At 36.7% G+C, this 19,587-nt stretch overlaps 2 protein-coding genes across 2 annotated transcripts; both read right to left on the bottom strand.

Annotated features, from left to right (window-relative positions):
* Positions 1–6,769: 6,769 nt before the first annotated feature.
* kctd9b (potassium channel tetramerization domain containing 9b) lies at positions 6,770–10,966 on the bottom strand. Its single transcript, XM_016294468.1, has 12 exons — positions 10,755–10,966; positions 10,532–10,653; positions 10,394–10,437; positions 10,210–10,309; positions 9,292–9,347; positions 9,067–9,195; positions 8,746–8,813; positions 8,567–8,662; positions 8,337–8,486; positions 7,677–7,782; positions 7,471–7,604; positions 6,770–7,387 (listed from the first exon to the last, which is right to left on the bottom strand). Exons 1-12 carry the CDS (start codon positions 10,800–10,802, stop codon positions 7,271–7,273), a joined length of 1,170 nt encoding a protein of 389 aa, XP_016149954.1. The 5' UTR covers positions 10,803–10,966; the 3' UTR covers positions 6,770–7,270.
* A 1,990-nt stretch (positions 10,967–12,956) lies between these two features.
* On the bottom strand, positions 12,957–19,266 carry actr1b (actin related protein 1B). The gene is made up of 11 exons (XM_016294466.1): positions 19,059–19,266; positions 18,127–18,191; positions 16,469–16,544; positions 16,051–16,176; positions 15,346–15,470; positions 15,043–15,259; positions 14,841–14,933; positions 14,373–14,547; positions 14,229–14,290; positions 14,113–14,153; positions 12,957–13,315 (listed from the first exon to the last, which is right to left on the bottom strand). The coding sequence occupies exons 1-11, from the start codon at positions 19,104–19,106 to the stop codon at positions 13,213–13,215; spliced, it is 1,131 nt and encodes a 376-aa protein (XP_016149952.1). The 5' UTR covers positions 19,107–19,266; the 3' UTR covers positions 12,957–13,212.
* Positions 19,267–19,587: the final 321 nt, after the last annotated feature.

Genomic DNA, 19,587 nt, shown 5'->3' with positions numbered 1-19,587 from the left:
ATATATATATATATATATATATATATATATATATATATATATATATATACATATATATATATATTTTTTTTTAATGATCCAAATCCTAAAGTTTATAGTGTGATTTGAGCGAAACTGAATTTATTGATATTTTTCAGCACTTTTGGCCATGGCTGTATAAAAATAAACAAAAGTGCCCATATACCAACTTCAGCCATCAGACATATTCATTCAGTAGCATAATTTCTGATTATGCCATGAAGCCCCTGTGAGCCTGCGATGAGGTTTCCTGTAAAAGTCTGGCATCGATTCAGGCTGCTGCTCTGTAAAAGAATGGCAAGTTAGAACCAGAGCATTGTCTAAATTAATCAGAGATGATTTATGAATGTTTCTTTAATAAAAGCATGTTTCAGAAGCTCTGCCCTCTCATCTCCTCTCCGAGGCCCAATGTGGCGCCGGCTGCCACCAGCTCCAGATGTGTTTCTTTCTTTTCTTCGCACTGCACCCCACGACCACACATCTGGATGGTGCCAACAAAAGCTCTCCCGGCTCTCCACCACGCCTCTACATCTCCAAAAACACACGTGTGCGGTTTCCTCAGCAAGACTGCTCAGTGTCACCCATAAAAATGAACACACAAACACACACACACACACACACACACAGACTCTCTCCAGCTCAGATGTGTGGGATTCATAATAGCTGTGGGAAAATATCTGAAAAGTGTCTTGTTTTGCCATCAATTTGTTTTGTTAGAGCAGCCAATGGAGAAAATGCGTTTTGGTCCAGATAATGTAGTTTTAACATCCACCAGCAGAGGCTAACTGGCCTGTTTTTATGTGTACAGTCTTTTTAAACTATTAGTTTGAAAAAAGAAAGTGTATATTTAGCACATTATGCAACTGTGGCCACAGTAAGAGAAACAATGGGTGGGTTTATGATGTGCTTTTATTACACCAGGCATTGGGTAATTTTGCCCATTGGCACATCGGGCCTTGTGTGCTGGTGAGAGTGTGTGGGTGAATCTCATGAAACCCAAGAATACTACAAGGTCACATGTCAATCAAAAAAATGGAAAATTAAATTTTTGCATAAAGAAAATTAAGCACCTATTTTTAGAAACAATTTGCACTGAGACATTACTTTCATGACCTCAAATGAACATTATCATAATGCAAAACCATTCATTAATGATAATAAATTGCAATAATAAATCATATTGAATAATGAAAATAAAATATAAAATATTTGTAAATTATTTATAAATGTTATGATATTTTGATATTTGATGTCTTTTATGATGTTGTAAAGCATGTTGGTCAGTTGTTGCTATATAAATGATGTTTTATATATAAATAAACTTTGACTTTTTTGATCATTCGTATATAAACATTTAATATAAAATATTATTTAAATAGTATAAATACAATTTTAAAGTACTTATGCATGCATGGAGTTTCTTTATTTGCATAAATGTTATAAAACATCCATTATAAAATTTCTTTTTTGATTCATTAAATTCAAAACACTGTATTACAGTATTTTCAAGCGTAAAATTGTACAAAAATACTATATTATAATCTTTTTTTTTATTAATACTTTACAACATTGATAATAATCAGAAATGTTTCTTGAGCAGCAAGAAATTCAGCTTTGCATCACAGGAATAAATATATTTTAATATATATTCAAATAGAAATCAGTTATTTTAAATTGTAATAATATTTCACAATATTACTGCTGTTACTGTATTTTTGATCAAATAAATGCAGCCTTGGTAAGCATAAGAGACGTCTTTTAAAAGTTTTTTTTTTTTTAATCTAACCAACCCCAAAGTTTGAATGATATAGTGTAAATCGGGTAAACTGTGACCTGGACATTTATGGTTTTGGTGAGATTCACACATGCATGTTAGTTTTACACAGAAGGGCAGTGCATGTAGAAAGTAAGCTTTTCTTGTGCTACTAAATAGGCACCTTTACTCCTGTATTACCATAACCAAACATCACAACCACAGGTATGAAATAACCAATTCCCGCTGGCATTTCACACATTTTCTGATGCTTTGATACCACAGAAAACCCGACTGTACTTAGATGATAAATGAAGTGTTGTTGTATCATTCTGGGGTTTGCTAAAATACTCCCTGGTGACTTCAAAACAGAAACAGTGGTAGATCTTTTCTGCAGCCAACATACAACACAGGCCTGTCTTTAATGGAACCCAGATGTCCATTAGGTCTAATAACTCTGCGGTCGTCCCCGCTGGGGCTCACAGGAAAAGGAGTGGGGAGCTCTCGGGTCAGACCGTCCCTGGACCGGACGCTGGCGGGCCTGTGGGTAGAGGAAGTGGGCGGGAGGAAGGGCCACATGTGCGTGTGGGCGAGTGTGGGCCGCCTACTGCAGCCGGTCGCGAGGACCGTCCATGTGAGGAGGACAAACACACACTTATACCTTCACACACGACACTGAGGGAATGCGAGAGAGGAGGTGAACGTGGGGTGCTTTTAAAAACAGGAGCGCTTGATCGGGCACCATTTCTGAAGTTGCAACTTTAGTCGAAAAGCCAAACAAAATATTTAAGCGGGAAATGTGTCTTCAAGATACACAAGTGCAGTGTGACTGGAACTGCACGTAAATGCACTAAAAAAATTATTTAACTGCAAAATGCAGGATATTCCTCAGAAGTTCCTCGGAAAAACGGCGCTAAAATAACTTGCAAACATCCGAATCTCAAACCACAATATCAACAACTTATCTAGTCCAAACAAAATGTCACTTGTAAGTTTCCCAAAAGTGAAGCACCTGAAATAACAGCAGTGCTGGCTGAGTCATTACCATATTCATATACCAGCGCTGCAGCGATGACACATTTTTGTAGGCCAAACCAGAAGTGAGCATCTCCCTGGTTCTCTTAACAAAAGAACAAATAGGATTTTCTCCTTGACTTTCAGATTATTGCAGGAAATGAGATTTGTGACCAACAAAAGTTTAAGATTCTTCATTATAAACCTCTCAAACGAACACAACTTTTATGTATATTGAAGCCTAATTACAATCTCCTGATGCAGTGTTGGGGAAAGTTACTTTTAAAAGTAATGCATTACAATATTTCGTTACTCCATAAAAATAACTAAGAACGTTACTTAGTTACTTTTTATGGGAAGTAATGTGTTACTTTTAACGTTTTTTAAAAACGTTACTTTTGCATTACTTTTTAAATCTGGACAGGGCTTGCTTGTTTGTTTTTAAAATAAAAAAGTTATATTTTTGGCAAATATAAAAGCCTTTTCACACCAAAATTTAAATGAATATGCCTCAGGCTGAAGGGAAAGTAAATTTACGTCCGTACAGTAGAATGCAGAAGAAGAAATTTCAACACACTTCAGCAATAAAAAAAGACACAAATGTTTGTCTAGAGTAATTTGTGCTTATTAGTACGGTTGAACTGGATCATCGAAGGTCAGAAGCAAAGACATTGGTTAATAGAATGGGATTAAATACATAAAGGATATTTGTGTTGTTTAACATTTAATTATTGCGGGTTTGTGTCATATTCTGAGTTGCATTATTTTTATTCATTTTGAGGAACACTGAATCTATCAATCAGTAAATTGGAAAAAAAGTAACTTGCGCTACTTATTTGAAAAAGTAACTCAGATATTCTCTTGTAAATTAAAAAGTAATGCGTTACTTTACTAGTTACTTGAAAAAAGTAATCTGATTACGTAACTCGCGTTACTTGTAATGCGTTACCCCCAACACTGTCCTGATGTAAAAAGCTAAACATAAACGAAATACAACACAGTCTTATGACTTCAACGTCACCACCATGAAGCTAGTAGATGGGTTTACGTGTTTGGTGTGATGACGTTTAATGTCCTTGATGACCTCTGTAGGCCCATTTAGCCATTTGTTAGCAACTACATTTTTCAAGACAAGTAAAACTTTAAAAAAGATAAGTACTGCTGTATTTTATGAAAATATCTTGAGGCCTTATTTCGGGCATTTAACCAAAAACCCATTACAAAACCTATTGACGGGGACGCTAAAATGCTAACTCATTTCCAGGTTTTGGCCTAAAAAAACACCATCTCTGCAGAACTCTATTGAGTTGGAATTACTAAGGTACATGTCCAATAAACCGTACCAAATGCTGTTTTAAGAATATCATGGATAAATGTGCCTTAAAGTGTCATATGATGCGTTTGAAATTTTTCCTTTCTCTTTGGAGTGTTACAAGCTCTTGGTGCATAAAGAAGATCTGTAAAGTTGCAAAGACTAAAGTCTCAAATCCAAAGAGATATTCTTTATAAAAGTTAAGAGTCAACCTCGCCTACCTAAAACGGCTCGTTCTAACACGCCCCCACATGTCTACGTCACGATGTGGGAAGATTTGCATAACACCGCCCAAATGTTCAAGAAAAGAAAGAAAGCGTAACTTTTATTGTCGCTGTAGTATTGTTGCCGCCGCTGCCATGTCGTGAAGGCGCTGTGTGTTTCGTTGTGAAAGCGAAAGCTTCCAAAAGAGGACACGACTAGAAATCAGTGGTTAAGTTGTATTTACAACACTGTTCCAGAACACTTCAACCCAAATATTCAGATGTGTGCAGTGCATTTTATGGAGGACTGTTTCCTGATCCTGGAAGAGTAGACTACAATGCCGGCTGTTCTGACTCACAGACTGTAAGTACGTTTTTTTATATTTAAAGAATTTGCCACTGATGATTAAAACGCGAGTTTTGAGCAGTGTAGAGTAGCACTCGTTGTTTGTCATTTCTCCGATCACAAATGCAGACATGGTTTTATGTTTACGTGGCGTGATGCAATGCAACGCGTAAAAAGACAGTATAAGTCAATATAATCCGTAATTATGTCCCCACTGGATGCAACAAATGCCTCGTTTATAATATTTTTGTCTCGTTGCACCGGCCGGCACAAGGCATCACAATATGGCAAGGGACGTAACATTTCCATCACACGCTTGAGGTATTCGGCCAATCACAACGCACTGGATAGCTGGCCAATCACAGCACACCTCGCTTTTCAGACCGATGAGCTTTGTAAAAATCGACATGTTTCAGAAAGGCGGGGCATAGAGGAGAAACAATAATGTACAGTATGTGGAAAATAATGTGTTTTTTGAACCGCATAAACATTTCATTACACCAAATACACAAAATAATGTTCTTTTTAGCAACATCATATGACCCCTTTAAAAGTAGTTAATATAGGAACTATAGTAGGAAGTAGGAATATAGTGCACGAGTTATATGGAGTAGCTTAATGGTACATTTTTAGTCATTATATGGAAAAGATTTTCTTAAAAAAAGTTTATGAGGAAAAACTGTTCCTTTAAATGGTGCTGTTAAGACTATCAGAAGCATTTATATATAACACAATATTTAAGTGTATGATTTATGAACACTAATAATCACAATTCCAAGTAATCTAGTGCATTAGTCGACATTCAACTTAACATGGCACATTGATATGGAATTCGACATGATTTGGCTCATCCATCCGGAACTATTTTACTGAAAATTGTAAAATTATTAATATAACATGGCATCTTTCTGAGTGTTGTACCTGTGTAAATAATATGTGTACCTAATTGCTGGGCAGATGTTTACTACCACAGGGAGTTCAGGCTCTGCTCATCTGCTCCTGTCGATGGTCCAATCAATCACTGTGGCAGCTAGCACATCCTGGCGAACAGATTTCACGGTCTGCTACAGTACTTATCTGCTGTGATGAGCTACTGACCGCCATGGATGAGCTGAGGCTGTTCCCAGAAGGTGTAGATGGCAACACGTCTCATCGACACGCATTGTGGGTGTTGTTAGAGACACTGCTGCCCCTGCTGGCGGCTTGATGTTTTGCACGGCATTTGTACAAGCATCATGATTTCACTTGTCCCACCGAATCGGGTGTTTTTATGACATAACACACACTAAGCAAGTAAACTTATATTTCGTATTCATCATTTAACGTTATCACTTACTGAAATAATTTCATATGGTTTATGATACTTTACTCTAATGATGAAGCACGTCAAACAAGACTATTAACAATAACGATTTTGTGACATTGTCTTCACAACAATTAAGCACATTTTCAAAAAGCTCTAATGCATTTGAACTTTTGTCTTTTTTAATGATTCATATTATCCTCAATAAGGATTAGAATTAGTTTTTAACTATTCAGCATTTTTATTTGATTCTGATTTTGATTTAAATCAGCATAAAGTCATGGCAACAAATAACATGATATATACATATTTTAAGTATTTTTTTTTTTTAATGTAATAATCAGTGTAAATCTAGTATTATTGTAGTATTAGTAAATATTTAGAACTTGTTTTTTAATTATTATATTTTCTGTTTTAACTTAAGAGTTTTAGTAATTTTATTAGTTTTTTTTTTTTTTAAATATAGGTCTATAAAGTTATATATATAGAGAGAATATAGACTAAAACTAAAAGAAATTGAGAAATGATGCCTTGGCAACTAGCTGAAATTATTTCAAGTAAAAACATGTTTCATTTTTAATGGTAATGAGACTAAGAGTAATGAGACAAATATCTGTGCTAAATTGTCTTAAAAATCTAAGAATCTATACAAACTATACAGCATCTGTTAATCTAATCAAATCAATTAGAATACGAACATAAAAATGAGAATTTTTCTCTTGCAATAAATGAACTGTCTGCTCTGAAACGGTGCATTGCAATTGTGGAAATTGTAGAAAATTAAAAAGCCAAAAAGTCCTTCCAGTCTCCAGTGTTTGACTTTATTGGATCTTTACAGGGCTGGTCACATTAAACTAGCAGGTTTCAGCAGATGTTTTCCTCTCTGCATGCAGCACAGTCCAGAAAAGCCACGTAACAGTGAAACAAGCAAAACAGTGTAAAAACGGCACGTATGAAAAGGTATAAAATTGCACATTCGCAGAACAGCCACGTTCCTAAATAAGAATCAGGTGCAAAAACACAAATATCAGACGTTCCGTTCACAGACCAGCAGTGACACATGTAGAAGCTTGGCACAAATATACAATGCAATGCAGAAAATCACAAATCACGTTCGAAAAAATATATCTTGCATTGAGAAATGTAGCAAACACCATCCATAATAATGCAATGCATCACAATAAATGACCTGAGGCAACAGTAGACAGCAGATGAACAGATAATATCAACAGGCATAAGGTCACATGACAGTAATTAACTTTGCAGGTAGGTTTTAAATTAAAGCTGCTCTGTGAAGAGGCCACAGTCTTACTGAAGGAGGCTATCTGACACTCTGTGACATGTGCAGCGGCGTCAGCATCTCCTCAAAAATGGCCCCCTTCACGTTAGAGCCCCGCAGGTTCGCCTCCTGAAGGTCACAGCCGGACAGATCACAGTTCTGTTCGACAAAAAAAAAAAAAACAGAAGTGAAGACATGACAAACTACCGAACGATTCGGAAACAAAACTGATGTGCGCTCGCCTCCAGATCGGTTCCAGCAAGAGTGGCCCCCCGCAAGTTACAGTTCTTGAGTTTGGCGTTCTTCAGCGTGGCCACGCGGAGGTTTATACCCGTCATCTGACTGCCCTCCATATCCACCCCCTTCAGATTGGCTCCTGTGAGGAAAAGACAGGCGTTACAAACTGGGAAATATGAGATCCAAGAGAAGTCAAGTGTGCTCACTTTACCCTCTAGATTCGCTTTGAGTCCTGCAGGATCTTCAAAATTACAGCCTTTGAGAGATGCCCCTTCTGCATTGGTGCAAAGCATTTTCACGCCCTGTAAATTGGCACCCTGGGAAACACATGCAAAAACACCAAATCAATGCCACAGACAGACAGACATAAATGCAGGATAAATGCTACAACAAAAGGAGCCAAAAGATGCGAGTGGGTGAATGAGAAAAAAAAACATAAAAATAAATGCACACAAATAATATTTTGCATTGATAAAACAAAGCCTATTTTAACAATAAAGATTTTCATGACAATTAAGCACATTTTTCTCCCAAATTCTCATGACTGGCATTTTTTTATATTTAATTTTGTTTGTTTTTTAATAGTTGCCATTATTTTCTGTGAGGGTTATCATTAGTTTATCTTTTTGATTTGATTTACTTTAATATAGTAAAATATTTTTGTAATACAATGATTTTTTTTTACCATCATAAACATACTACTGTTCAAAAGTTTGGGGTCAGTCATTTTTTTTTTAAGAAATTAATTCTTTAATTCGGCAAGGATGAATTAAATTGATTAAATGTGACAGTAAAGACATTTATAATGTCACAAAAGTGGGGGGGGGGGGAAAATATGATATGGACCCGTCCCTGACAGGTACATCCTTACATCTAGATTGGCACTGGAGAGGTCTGCTCTCTCCAGGTTGGTACCACAGAGGTTGGCGTGTGTGAGGTTACAGCGGCTGAGGTTAGCCATCTTGAAGTTGATGTAGCGTAGATCAAGACGAGAGAGATCCGCCCCGCTGAAATTCAAGCCCTAGGAGAAACAGTCTACATTGACATAATGCACAATAAAATAAAAAAATTAACCAGTGCAAATATTCAGTAACTTCCTACCTGACATCGAAGTTCTGATTTAGTCGGAGTGGCAAGCAGAAAACGCACAAACTCTTTGCGGGAGATGGGCGAGTGATCGTCGGGAGGCTGGGAATTCTAAAACAGGACAAAACAGCCATCACTGTTATTTATTTCCACATTAAATAAGTTACGTTTTCACCTTATTAGCTTTTTTTTACCTTAATAACACCTTCGAGCTGCTCAGCGAGACGTTCAATTCCAAAGAAACGAGCTTCTTCAAGCACGCCTGCATAAAATAACACTCCATAGGTACTCATTTCATATGCAAAGAGTGTAGCCGATCATAACAGAGCTCATTTACATATTAGAATGTCAGTTACACAAAAAACTGTAAAGGTACAGTTCCAAAATATATATATATATATATTAGAAAGAGGGAGGAAAATGTTTAAGGAAAACTAAATGATGATGGTTTTCGGTAACAACCCTTGTGAAGCACATAAAATGCTACAAAATGGGACGTGTCTCTACTGTCTTACCCAGCAGATTGATGCCATCATTGATAATGAGCTGTCCATGTCTCAGGTAATTTAATATGGGTTCAAAGTAATCTGGACTCCGATCAATGAGATACGCCCCTTGCTCGTCCTGTTTATTTCCCCAAACATCTGCCGGGAAATGACAGAAGAAAAAGTGCAGTATGAATAAAAGCACATGCACAAATTATATTTTTTTATAACATTAGACACTGGTTCAGTCCTCACCCTTGTCTCTGAACATGTGAGCCAACATGCTCTCCGGTTCTTTGACCAAAGTGCTCCTAACAAAAACATTAAAATACATTCAAAATAAATAAGTGAATGAATGAATTAAGATTAATTATAATTAATAATATTGTTCGTCAATAAAATAAGATTTTGTGACATTAAAAATTAAATAAAAAAATTAAGCACATTTCCCACAATAATTCCCTTTACTGTAATGCTGAGTTGCGCAAACTTTTTAACACAAAGGGGCAATTGAGTAAATGCTGCATTAACTATACTAAATTAAAATTCATTGCATTTTTTTTTACAAAATGTAAGTAATAAAAAAAACACTTTTTGTATTTTTAAAATGAACTTCACTTATATTGTTTTTCTTTAACATTTAAATGCAAAAAAATAAGAAGTTAAAACAAAAATATAAATTAGAAATGAAGATATTCTTTAATGACGTATTTTTCCCTGCTCTTGTGATATGGCATGGTGGTTTGGTTTGGGCATCTCCGCTGTAATGCATTCAGAGATTTTAGTTTTTTATTAATTCCCATGATATTTTTATCTATGATTATCATTACATATGCTCAACATCGTGATAAAGTAAAAGATGTTTGTAATTCAATTATATTTTAATTAAATCAGCATAATTAAAGGCATGACAACAAATATTATCAAATAAAAATAATATTTATATTAATTCATATATTATTTATATTAAAATTGATATAATTAAACAAATTTAAATTATGCATTTAATTTCACAATACAGTAATGAGAACTAAATGTTTGTGCTTACTCGTCATGAAAATATTAGGGGAAAATAATAAATAAATAAACAAAATATGGTTGATTATGATGGTTGTGACGGTTTAGATTATGGATTACAGTTATTGAGATTAGTATGATCTGTTTTGACATCACCGTGTGGTTGTGAACCGTCGGCCTCCCACATTGAGGGTGATCCAATCAGTGTGTGCCCAGGAATGAAACTCATGCGGACTCTCTAGGCTATTTGGTGGCTCTGTAGGACATTAATAAATGATGGCAACTGATGACAGATCTAAGAGAATCACACACCAAATCCAAGTTATAATGTCAAACTCACCAACAAAAGAATCTCCTTCCGATATATACAAGACATCATCATCTCTGTGCCAGAGAAACAAAGTGTTTTAAGTTTATGATAATATACACATGTAAACAAACCTGTTTTATGCAGTAGATAGCTAGTTATTGTTCTTACCTGATGAGGGCTATATCATCAATAAGACCTCCTTTCCCATTGTACATGTTGGCAGCTTTTATTCCAAATTTTGTGCTTGCAACTGACAGTAGATCAGCTAGAGTTCCATAAACTGCCACCACCTGATGTAAAAGTCATGAAAGGAGCATCAACGTGCAATTTATTCAGGAAACATGCCTTTAATTATATATTAGGCAGACAATAGATAACAGAACACACTCACCTTGCCATTGTATGAGGTTCCAGTTACAAACAGCGTGACTCTTCTCATGTCCGAGCTTGTATTGTGACTCCTCAGTGTCTATTTTTATTGTTTTTAAACTCCACGTTACTGTAATTCATCAAAGCATTTCCGACTATTGCAGAAGGATATTTACTTCCGTCATTACTGCGGCCAATCAGGGACTTTGAAAATAGAGCGCGGTAGGGCAGTTCCACAGAAATACAACAACAACGCGGAGTCCAAAGGTGGGCGGGATTAAAGGACCGAACGTCTTTTCTGATTGGCCAGGTACGATGGAGCAAAAATAATTGTTTTGTTGTTTTTACATTTACATTTCAATGGATTCTGACATTTCTCTCATGTCGTCATTTAGTACAAAATTATTATCAAGGCCGCTTATGAAGAAACACATAGATGACCAGGTCACGTGGTGTTTGTTACTTTTCTCAGCGCTGGTCGTAATGGCCGAATCACAGTCGTTTCCAATTACTTGATGTATTTTTATAATAGTTTTATTTCTGTTTGTACGTCAGGCACTAACTGATGAGATTGTTCTAACAGATGATATTTTGTGTGTAACTGTCTCCAATAAGACGAAAAAAACCCTTTGAATAAATTTGAATGGCGCTCAATGGAGAATTCGGCTTTCTGAACCATCAAGAAAACGTGTTAAAATGTATATCTTTATAAAATAGTCGATTTTTGTGACTTCTACGACATTTCACAATCAATAATAGCAATTAACTCTAATATGTTATTATATAATTTTATTATAGTAGATTTAGGGACCTCTTACATCTAAAAAAACCAATATGAGTTCCTGGTGTATTACAAAGTCACGCCGACTAAATGTGACAAAACTTCCATCAGTCGTGAAAACCACTGTTAACAAGTTCAGCAACAATGCACAAGCAGACAAACACTTACACTGCTGTTTGTGTTCACATAGCGCACATAAGCTTATTTCAGACAGCATTAATTTATTTATCATACTGAATTTACAAAATTAAATGAAAAAGCAACAATTGAAGAAACAGGTTTGTACATTTTAGTCCTTTTTGTCATTTCTTTTTGTTTTTTTAACAGTTTGAATAGCAATCCACTGTGCTCAAGGCTTATGATGATATTTCTATATCTTTAAAAAGAGAAACAACCAAGATGCTCTGACTTTCCAACGACGACACTGGAGTAAGGCGATTCTTAGGTTGGACAAACTGGACTTAAACGCAACCCTGCTACCCCATCATCCCATTAGAGAGCAGCTCTCTTTCAACAAACACTACAGCAATACTAGTGCCAGAAGAGCTTCTAAATCCATACGGCCACCCTCTGCCTTCGATATCCACGTTGATGAGATTTACAATGAAATAACACACAATTTCAGTCGTTCTGTTGAGTTCATGCACTAATCTGGAATTCTGGGAGAGTCTAGATTTACATCGATATCGAGCCACAATGATGAGACGTCTCATGGCAACGTAAAACTCACTGGACGACTTCATTAAAGCTTCAGTCAACAGCTCTGGTTCTCAAGGTAACAATATGAGGATCATGGGAAAGGGCTAATGTTCGCATCAAGTCAATTTTTGTGCGGTAACAATTATGCTTTACAACTTAAAAGCTGACAAACATAATTCTAAGGGCAACATTTCAACAAAAAGACAGTAAACAACTCGAAAATGTTCCTTAAAGCAGCCCCTTTTCATAAACCGATGATTCCATGTAAAAATGTGCTGTATACTAATAACACTTGTCGACATTTCAAGCAGCGATAAATCTAGCTACCTACCGTGTACTTCGTATTTCAGTATACATTATTTAGTTCCCTTGAGCTATAGAGTGGTTTCAGCCTCGAGACGGTCAAGGGGAGGGACACAGACAGGAAACAGAGTAGTGTCCATTAAGTGAATTGTTGTAGTGGTGAGCGATGCCTTTTTCTATTGTATACGCTCGTCATTAACAAATAGGAATAAAAAATACTACGCTGACAACTGCGACATTTAAAGAAAATGATCGATCTCTTCGGTTCTGGAATGAAATTCTTACAACATTCACCTTCATGTTTCATTAGAATAGATATGACAATATCATACAGGGCAGGGTAAATAGTGTAATAAATATCTAAGCGCTGAATTGAAGCATTGGCTTTAAATGAAACAATAGTTAACAGTATTGACTGATGCCCTGAAAAGCCTTTTTTCAGTGTTTGTTGGGTGCAGAACGGACAAGGGATGCCCGGTCGCATCCTGCCCCAGTGCCACTCGTCGGGTGTCCCGAACGAGAGCTGGGCAGGGGACACGGAAGGCATGCCTTAGCTGCGGATGGGAGGCCCGGCAGGTTCGCTGTCGGGACAGGTGGGCAGGGAGGGACGGAGGGAGGGTAACAGAGGGAGGCCAAGCGAAAGAACAGAGGGATGTGAAACCGCAAAGATGAGGGAGGCCAGTGGCCTTAAACCCCATTAAAATGTTTTCCGGTGGATGGCACGGGCGCGATCTTCCTCGTATTCCTTCTTGGAGACCCACATCTTCTTAAAGGTGTCGAGTGAAGCCAGGATAGATCCCCTATGCAAAAAAAGGAAAACGCATATGAAAAACTCCAAAATATTTTGAACTAACATTCAAAAGTTGGGGGTCTGTAAAAAAAAAAAAAAAAAAAAAGATTATTTTTATTTTTTTTATAAAGTTGTCTGTCATGCTCACCAAGGCTGGATTTGTTTGATGAAAAATAAAGTAATACTGTGAAATATTTAAAACAACTTTATTTTAATACATTTTAAAATGTAATTTACTGCTCTGATGTTTTTTCTCTTTTTTGTGTTTTTTATACTTTAATTTTATTAATTGATTCATTTTTTTAAATTGCATTTCAGTTCATTTAAATTTTAGTAAATTTTTTGTCATTTTGGTGTTTTCTTGTCTTTTTTTATTTTTGTTTATTTAAAATTTATTTTTATTTCAGTTTTAGTTAGCAATTTTAATGCTTCAACTTAAAATTTATTTAGCTTAAACTAGTTTCAATAATATTTTTCATTTTTAAATATCTAAAAAGAAAAACAAATGTATTGTATTTTATTCAAGCTTTAATTCAATTACCAAAATTGTTTTCACAGTTTTAGTTAACAATAATAACCCTGAAAAGGTGACATTTTTTTCAGGATTCTTTTTGAGGAATATGAACTTTAAAAGAACAGTATTTACTTTAAATATAGATCTTTTGTAACCTTATAAATGTCTTTACTGTCACTTTTGATCAATTTAATGCATCCGTGCTGAATAAAGGTATTCATTTCTTTAAATAAAAAAAGGTAGTGTAACAGTTTTGTGTAAAATAGGCATATATATATACACATTGTTCTTACCCTATCCATGTTGAATAAAGTCTCTCCTGTGGTGCAGATATCTGAAACAAGAAAATATATATTTAAAAACGCAGTTCTCCCGCTAAGCTAAAATTTCTTAGCTGTGGCAGAGTCACCTTAATTTTAACATCTTTGGGCGCAAGCTTCTTCACTTCGCTTAATAACCGGTCTCCAAAACCTGCGAGGAACAAAGATAGAGTTTCAGTTCTGTCACTGGATGGAGAACTGAAAGATGCTTTCGACTGATCTCATCGCTCTACCTTTGAGGAGCGTTGAGCCGCCAGACAGCACTATGTTAGAGAAGAGTGTGCGTCGCAGATCCATGTCTGACTTCTGAATAGCGAAAGCCAGCACCTCATGAATACCCTCGCTCTCGTCTCCAATCAGATCAGGCCTGAAGAGAAGCTCTGGAGCCCTGAACCGCGCTGGGCCGATCTGCAGGAGATAAACAGCTGTGAGCAACACATCAAGTCAATGTGAAATTAAAACTGACTCTATTTACTTTCTTAATACACAATTCTGGTGCCATCATGAGCAAGTTATCAGTCCACTTTAACCCAACAAAGAAAAATATGCAACATTATGGAAGGTTCTGAATGCCATTTCATGTTGACTTCAGGAAGAACCTGAACTGAAACTCGCCTGAATGTCAACAAAACCAGGATATGATGTGTCATTTTATGACCATATTATCATACACTAACATATATGAGCAATCTCATTCTTACATCTAGAGTGCTTCCGTCGGGGAGTGTGTATTGTGCTTTTTCAGTTTCTAGAGTTTCATCCTTCTGGGGGTTGAGGGAAAGGTAGCAGGCTCTCTGGAAAACAATACAGCATTTCTTCATCGTTTCGTATCTAGATGATCATTTCCACCAAGAAGGAGCTGCAAAGAACATGTCGTATAAATCCAGATGTGGTGTCTCATACCTCCTTGATGGTGCGCACGACCTCAAACTCTGCAGAAGTGTGGAAATCGTAGCCTTCCTTGCGTAGGAGGAGGCGGAGGTATCGGGAGACGTCACGTCCGGCGATGTCCACGCGCATGATGGAATGTGGAATGGCGAATCCCTCGTATATGGGGACAGCGTGTGTCACACCATCACCAGCGTCCAGGACCACACCTGTGGTTCGGCCTGTGGCGTATCTGTTAAGACAGGAAACATGTTTGCATGAGAGAGGGAAGAGGAAGTCTGATATCAGGAAGAATGAGATTCAAAGCAATGAACTCACAAACTGAGCACCGCCTGCATGGAGATGAACAGTGCCGGCACGTTGAAGGTCTCGAAGAAAACCTCAGCCGCCCGTTCACGGTTTTTAATGGGGTTCAGCGGTGCTTCGGTCAACAGTACAGGATGCTGTGAGAAACATCAAAAATATGAATGTCTGAAAAATACAGTGCAAGACAGTGTTGTTATTGTCAATTTAAACTATAAAAAAATTGTTTATGGTAACTGAAATGGTCACACTTTATTTTCAGGTGATGCTGCTACAGAAAATTACACAAATAACTACTAAATACGATTAATAAACTACATGTAGTCACAATAGGGTTATGGTTATTGTGAGGGATTGGTTTAGGGTTAAGTTACTACTGTAATTATGCATAATTTACTGTTATTATTACGGTAAGTACATGAAGCATGTAAAAATATCACCTTAAAATAAAGTGTTGCCAAACATTAATATGAGATCGAAAAAAATACACACAAAAATGTTTTATAATAATAAGAATTTAAAATGCTGCCTTGGAAACTAACTGAAATAAATAACTTTAGGTTAAAGTACTAATATTACTAAAACTGAAATAAAATGAATTTAAAGATAAATATAAAGATAAAAACTTATATATAAAATAAAAATAAATTGTATTACAAAATAAATAATTTTTAAATAATAGTAAATAAATACATAACATATTAAAATCTAAAACCGTACCTCCTCGGAGAAGGTCTGCAGCTGTTCCTTTGAGTAAACGTACTGCCAGATGCGCTCCATGTCATTCCAGTCTTTCACAATACCGTGTTCCATAGGATAACGGACAGACAGCAGCCCCCTGTGCTCCTGAATACAGAACCGAAATAAACAACACAGAATGTTTTTACATTATTATAACACATAAGAGCATGAAATCAAAACTATTTGTCCAAGTTATAATAACTTTTCTTTTGTATGACATACATAAAATATTATTAAACAATAACATCACAAGTTAACACACAAGATTATTTCTGGCTAAATATTGTGACGCATTATGAAAGTTGACCGTGTTGTGAATGTAATTTCATTTTGTCTTTAAATAGAAGAAAAAAATCCTAATAGAGACACATTCTTCAATTGAATTAAAAAGGTTTACCTCAGCTTTGGGTCCAATGAACAGATCACCCTCAAGGGCACCAGCCATCACCCGAACATGCTTGGGCCGCCCCACACTAGAAATAAACCATTCTAGTTATTACATCACATTCACAACACATTACGAAAATGGGATTTTCACTATCAAATGCCAGTATTAATAGAGACAAAATGCATAATATGATCATTTGACAAATTTGATGACGGCCAATATTTATCTTAAAATTGTTTAGCAAGTTTGGCAAGCATTTTTTATGTTTTTGAAAGAAGTCTCTTATGCTCACCAAGGCTGCATTTATTTCACCAAATACACAGTAAAAGCAGTACTATTGTTAAATATTATTGCAAATTAAAATAACTGTTTTATATTTGAATGTATTTTAAAGCAGCACTATGTAACTTTTGGCACTCTAGCGGTTAATAAACAGAACTGCACACATCCCACGGAAGAACATTCGAACCAGAGCTACTTCTCTAATTTATGTCTATGGCGATTCACGCAGGTATGTGTTACTCCGCAGCGGTGACGACCCGACCAGGCTATAATAGTCCAAATATAAGTACTTATTATAAGTGTACCGTAGTGATTCGGAATAAGACAAAAACGCGGTTTGGAAGATGAATTCATGATGTACTCGCTCATTATATACATTTAGCAAATTTTGAACACAGAAAAAGTTACATAGTGCTGCTTTAAAATGTAATTTATTCCTGTGATGCAAAGCTGAGTTTTCGAGAAGGGTATAACTGCAGCCCGGAGATCTCCAAATGGGGGGCGGGAACTCCAAAACGGGGTGGGAGCTCCAAAATAGGGCGTGGCTTCCTCCCATTGACTCCGCCCCACAGCTGATTCTAAAAATGTTATTGGTTGTCAATTAAAGGCTGATTTCCTACATTATGCTACAAAAAATGCTAACCCCTAAACCTACCCCACACCTGACCCTAACCTTAACCAGTGAAATTGACTGCACGGCGGGATTGGCGCTGATGATAGCGTGGTAAAGAAAGTTACAGTTCAGGAGATAAACAGTTAATAAGATTATAAGATATGAGATCATTCCGTAACTCCCCAACCGGACCTCACCGGACAATGGCAACTTTTTAGTTACACCCAGCATCACTACCCCCTCCTACCCTGCGAATTTCGAGCCCCGGGACGCCCCAGTTGCTTAGAAAAAAGCGATAGAGTAAAATCGTTCCCCTGCGCTGCCCTGGGACGCCTCGTGGGAGAGCTCGTGGGTGATTCCCGTTTATATCATTAAGCAGAGGTTCAAACACCACTGGCCTCGAGCTTTGGGCTCTGCTCTCACAGAGAATATTTATTTATACAGCATACTTTATTTTAGATGAACTAGAAACAATGTGACATTTATAAAGTTTTATTTTGAAATGTAAGTCAGTAACAATTGGCTGAAGCCAGAGCCAATGGTGAAAGTCTTTGTGCGAGGAGATCCCGCCCCATTTTGGAGGTTCTGCCCACTTTTGGAGGTTCTGCCCACTTTTGGAGTTCACGCCCCATTTTGGAGATCTCCGGTCTGCAGTTATACCTACTTGGAATTTTCAGCATCATTACTCCAGTCTTCAGTATCACATGATCACATGACCCTAAACTTTTGAAAGTTACTCCAATATAGTAATATCAATAAAATGGTTACTTACTAATTTGGGAAACAGTATTTAGGGATCTGATCTCCAGCAAAGCCAGCCTTAATAACGCCAGACCCCTGAAAGAGAAATTGTAAAGAAAGTTAAAAACGATATTATGGCCTACAATTGTCCAGGAGGGTGGTTCAAAATAAACCTGAACTATAAAAGCTCAGACAGTGAATGTGTTGTAAAATGAATCATCTAGTGATCTGATCCCTCCTTGTTTGTTCTAGAGTCATGAGACAGAGCTGGAGGGAGCTACAAGAAACCCAACCAGCTATAGACTCCAGAAGAGTCACACTGTTAGAAAACAACCTAATGTTTCACTAAACATCACTGGCATTTACTAAGTTTTCATCAATTTAGCAACCTGTCAAAGTGACATTCAGACTTTGAGATCTCCCACCTTAATTCTGATTAACAGCTGAGGCTTACTAGTTCTCCATCTATAGCTTAACTCTTTTGGCATTTATTAAAATAATTTTTTTAAACTTATATTAACTATTTCATACTAATAAATGCGGCTGTGTGTATATAAGGCGGGGTCACAGCCAGCCATCTTAGCAACAACAACTCCAGCTCAAATACAGGATTTTATCTGACACATATTCTTTGACAACCATGCATCTTGCAGTATTTCATTAATTTGTACAACGTTGAATCATTTATTGAAGTCTGAGAGACTCATTCAAAGCACCACTGAAGTGAATGACAAAATCAGCTTTACGGCGATGAATCATTCCGAGCAGCTAATGCTTCAAGATAACGCAGTTAAGACGGATATTACACTGTTCTGCTTTACATATCGAAAAGAATCAGACTGTGCGCATTATAATCTAAATAAATAAAATCCTAAACGCCTCTCATTTAGCATTGACACAATGGCATTAGCTTTAGCCTCTTAGCACAGACTGGGTGTGGAGGGCTGCTGACATCATACTCACATTATCAATCACAACCGGCTGGTTGGCTATAATATCATACGACTCCATGTTCAGCCTGCGCTTGGGTGCGTCAACTCGTTCGCAAGAAGCACCGTTTATGATTTTCTGTTCATGTAAACAAAAAATAACCGTCGCTGTTTAGCAGTATAACCACAGGCTGAGCGGTGATGCGTCAACCGAGCCGCACTGTTGGAGGGAGCCAATCAAACCCGCGTAACTAGGAGATGATTGACAGCTCATTTAGCCAATAGCCATTTGGTTCGCAGGCGCAGTTTGACAACCTCCTATGTTTGCGATGTTTGTTTATTTATTTTGAAAGTGTTTAATTTGATACATTTATTTATATGTTATGTTCAAATGTAATTAGAAAGATATGTCTTTAATTCGTTGTTTTTGTCAAGGAGCAAAAGAGTAGCAGAGAGGATCCTTTATTTTTATAGTCCAAAATCGAATTTGCATATTTAACAATTATCCAATACACTCAATTTCCTTTTTAGTTTCGTGCATGTATGCTCTTTCAACAAGTGAG

This window comes from Sinocyclocheilus grahami, unplaced genomic scaffold, assembly GCF_001515645.1.
Source record: "Sinocyclocheilus grahami isolate Dianchi unplaced genomic scaffold, SAMN03320097.WGS_v1.1 scaffold318.1, whole genome shotgun sequence".
NCBI lineage: Eukaryota > Metazoa > Chordata > Actinopteri > Cypriniformes > Cyprinidae > Sinocyclocheilus > Sinocyclocheilus grahami.
Note: the sequence above shows the minus strand (reverse complement) of the source record. Positions and strands in the feature narration are given on the sequence as shown.

What these genes read in the sequence shown, in the direction of transcription:
- kctd9b (XM_016294468.1), bottom strand. Translation starts at nt 10,802, where the DNA reads ATGAGAAGAGTCACGCTGTTTGTAACTGGAACCTCATACAATGGCAAG. An exon ending in ACTCAAAGCGAATCTAGAGG is followed by an intron (nt 7,605 to 7,676) that starts GTAAAGTGAGCA and finishes TTTTCCTCACAG; the next exon opens with GAGCCAATCTGAAGGGGGTG. An exon ending in TTGCTGGAACCGATCTGGAG is followed by an intron (nt 7,388 to 7,470) that starts GCGAGCGCACAT and finishes TTTGTCGAACAG; the next exon opens with AACTGTGATCTGTCCGGCTG.
- actr1b (XM_016294466.1), bottom strand. Translation starts at nt 19,106, where the DNA reads ATGGAGTCGTATGATATTATAGCCAACCAGCCGGTTGTGATTGATAAT. An exon ending in AAATACTGTTTCCCAAATTA is followed by an intron (nt 16,545 to 18,126) that starts GTAAGTAACCAT and finishes GTTTATTTCTAG; the next exon opens with TGTGGGGCGGCCCAAGCATG. An exon ending in ATGCAGGCGGTGCTCAGTTT is followed by an intron (nt 15,260 to 15,345) that starts GTGAGTTCATTG and finishes CTGTCTTAACAG; the next exon opens with ATACGCCACAGGCCGAACCA.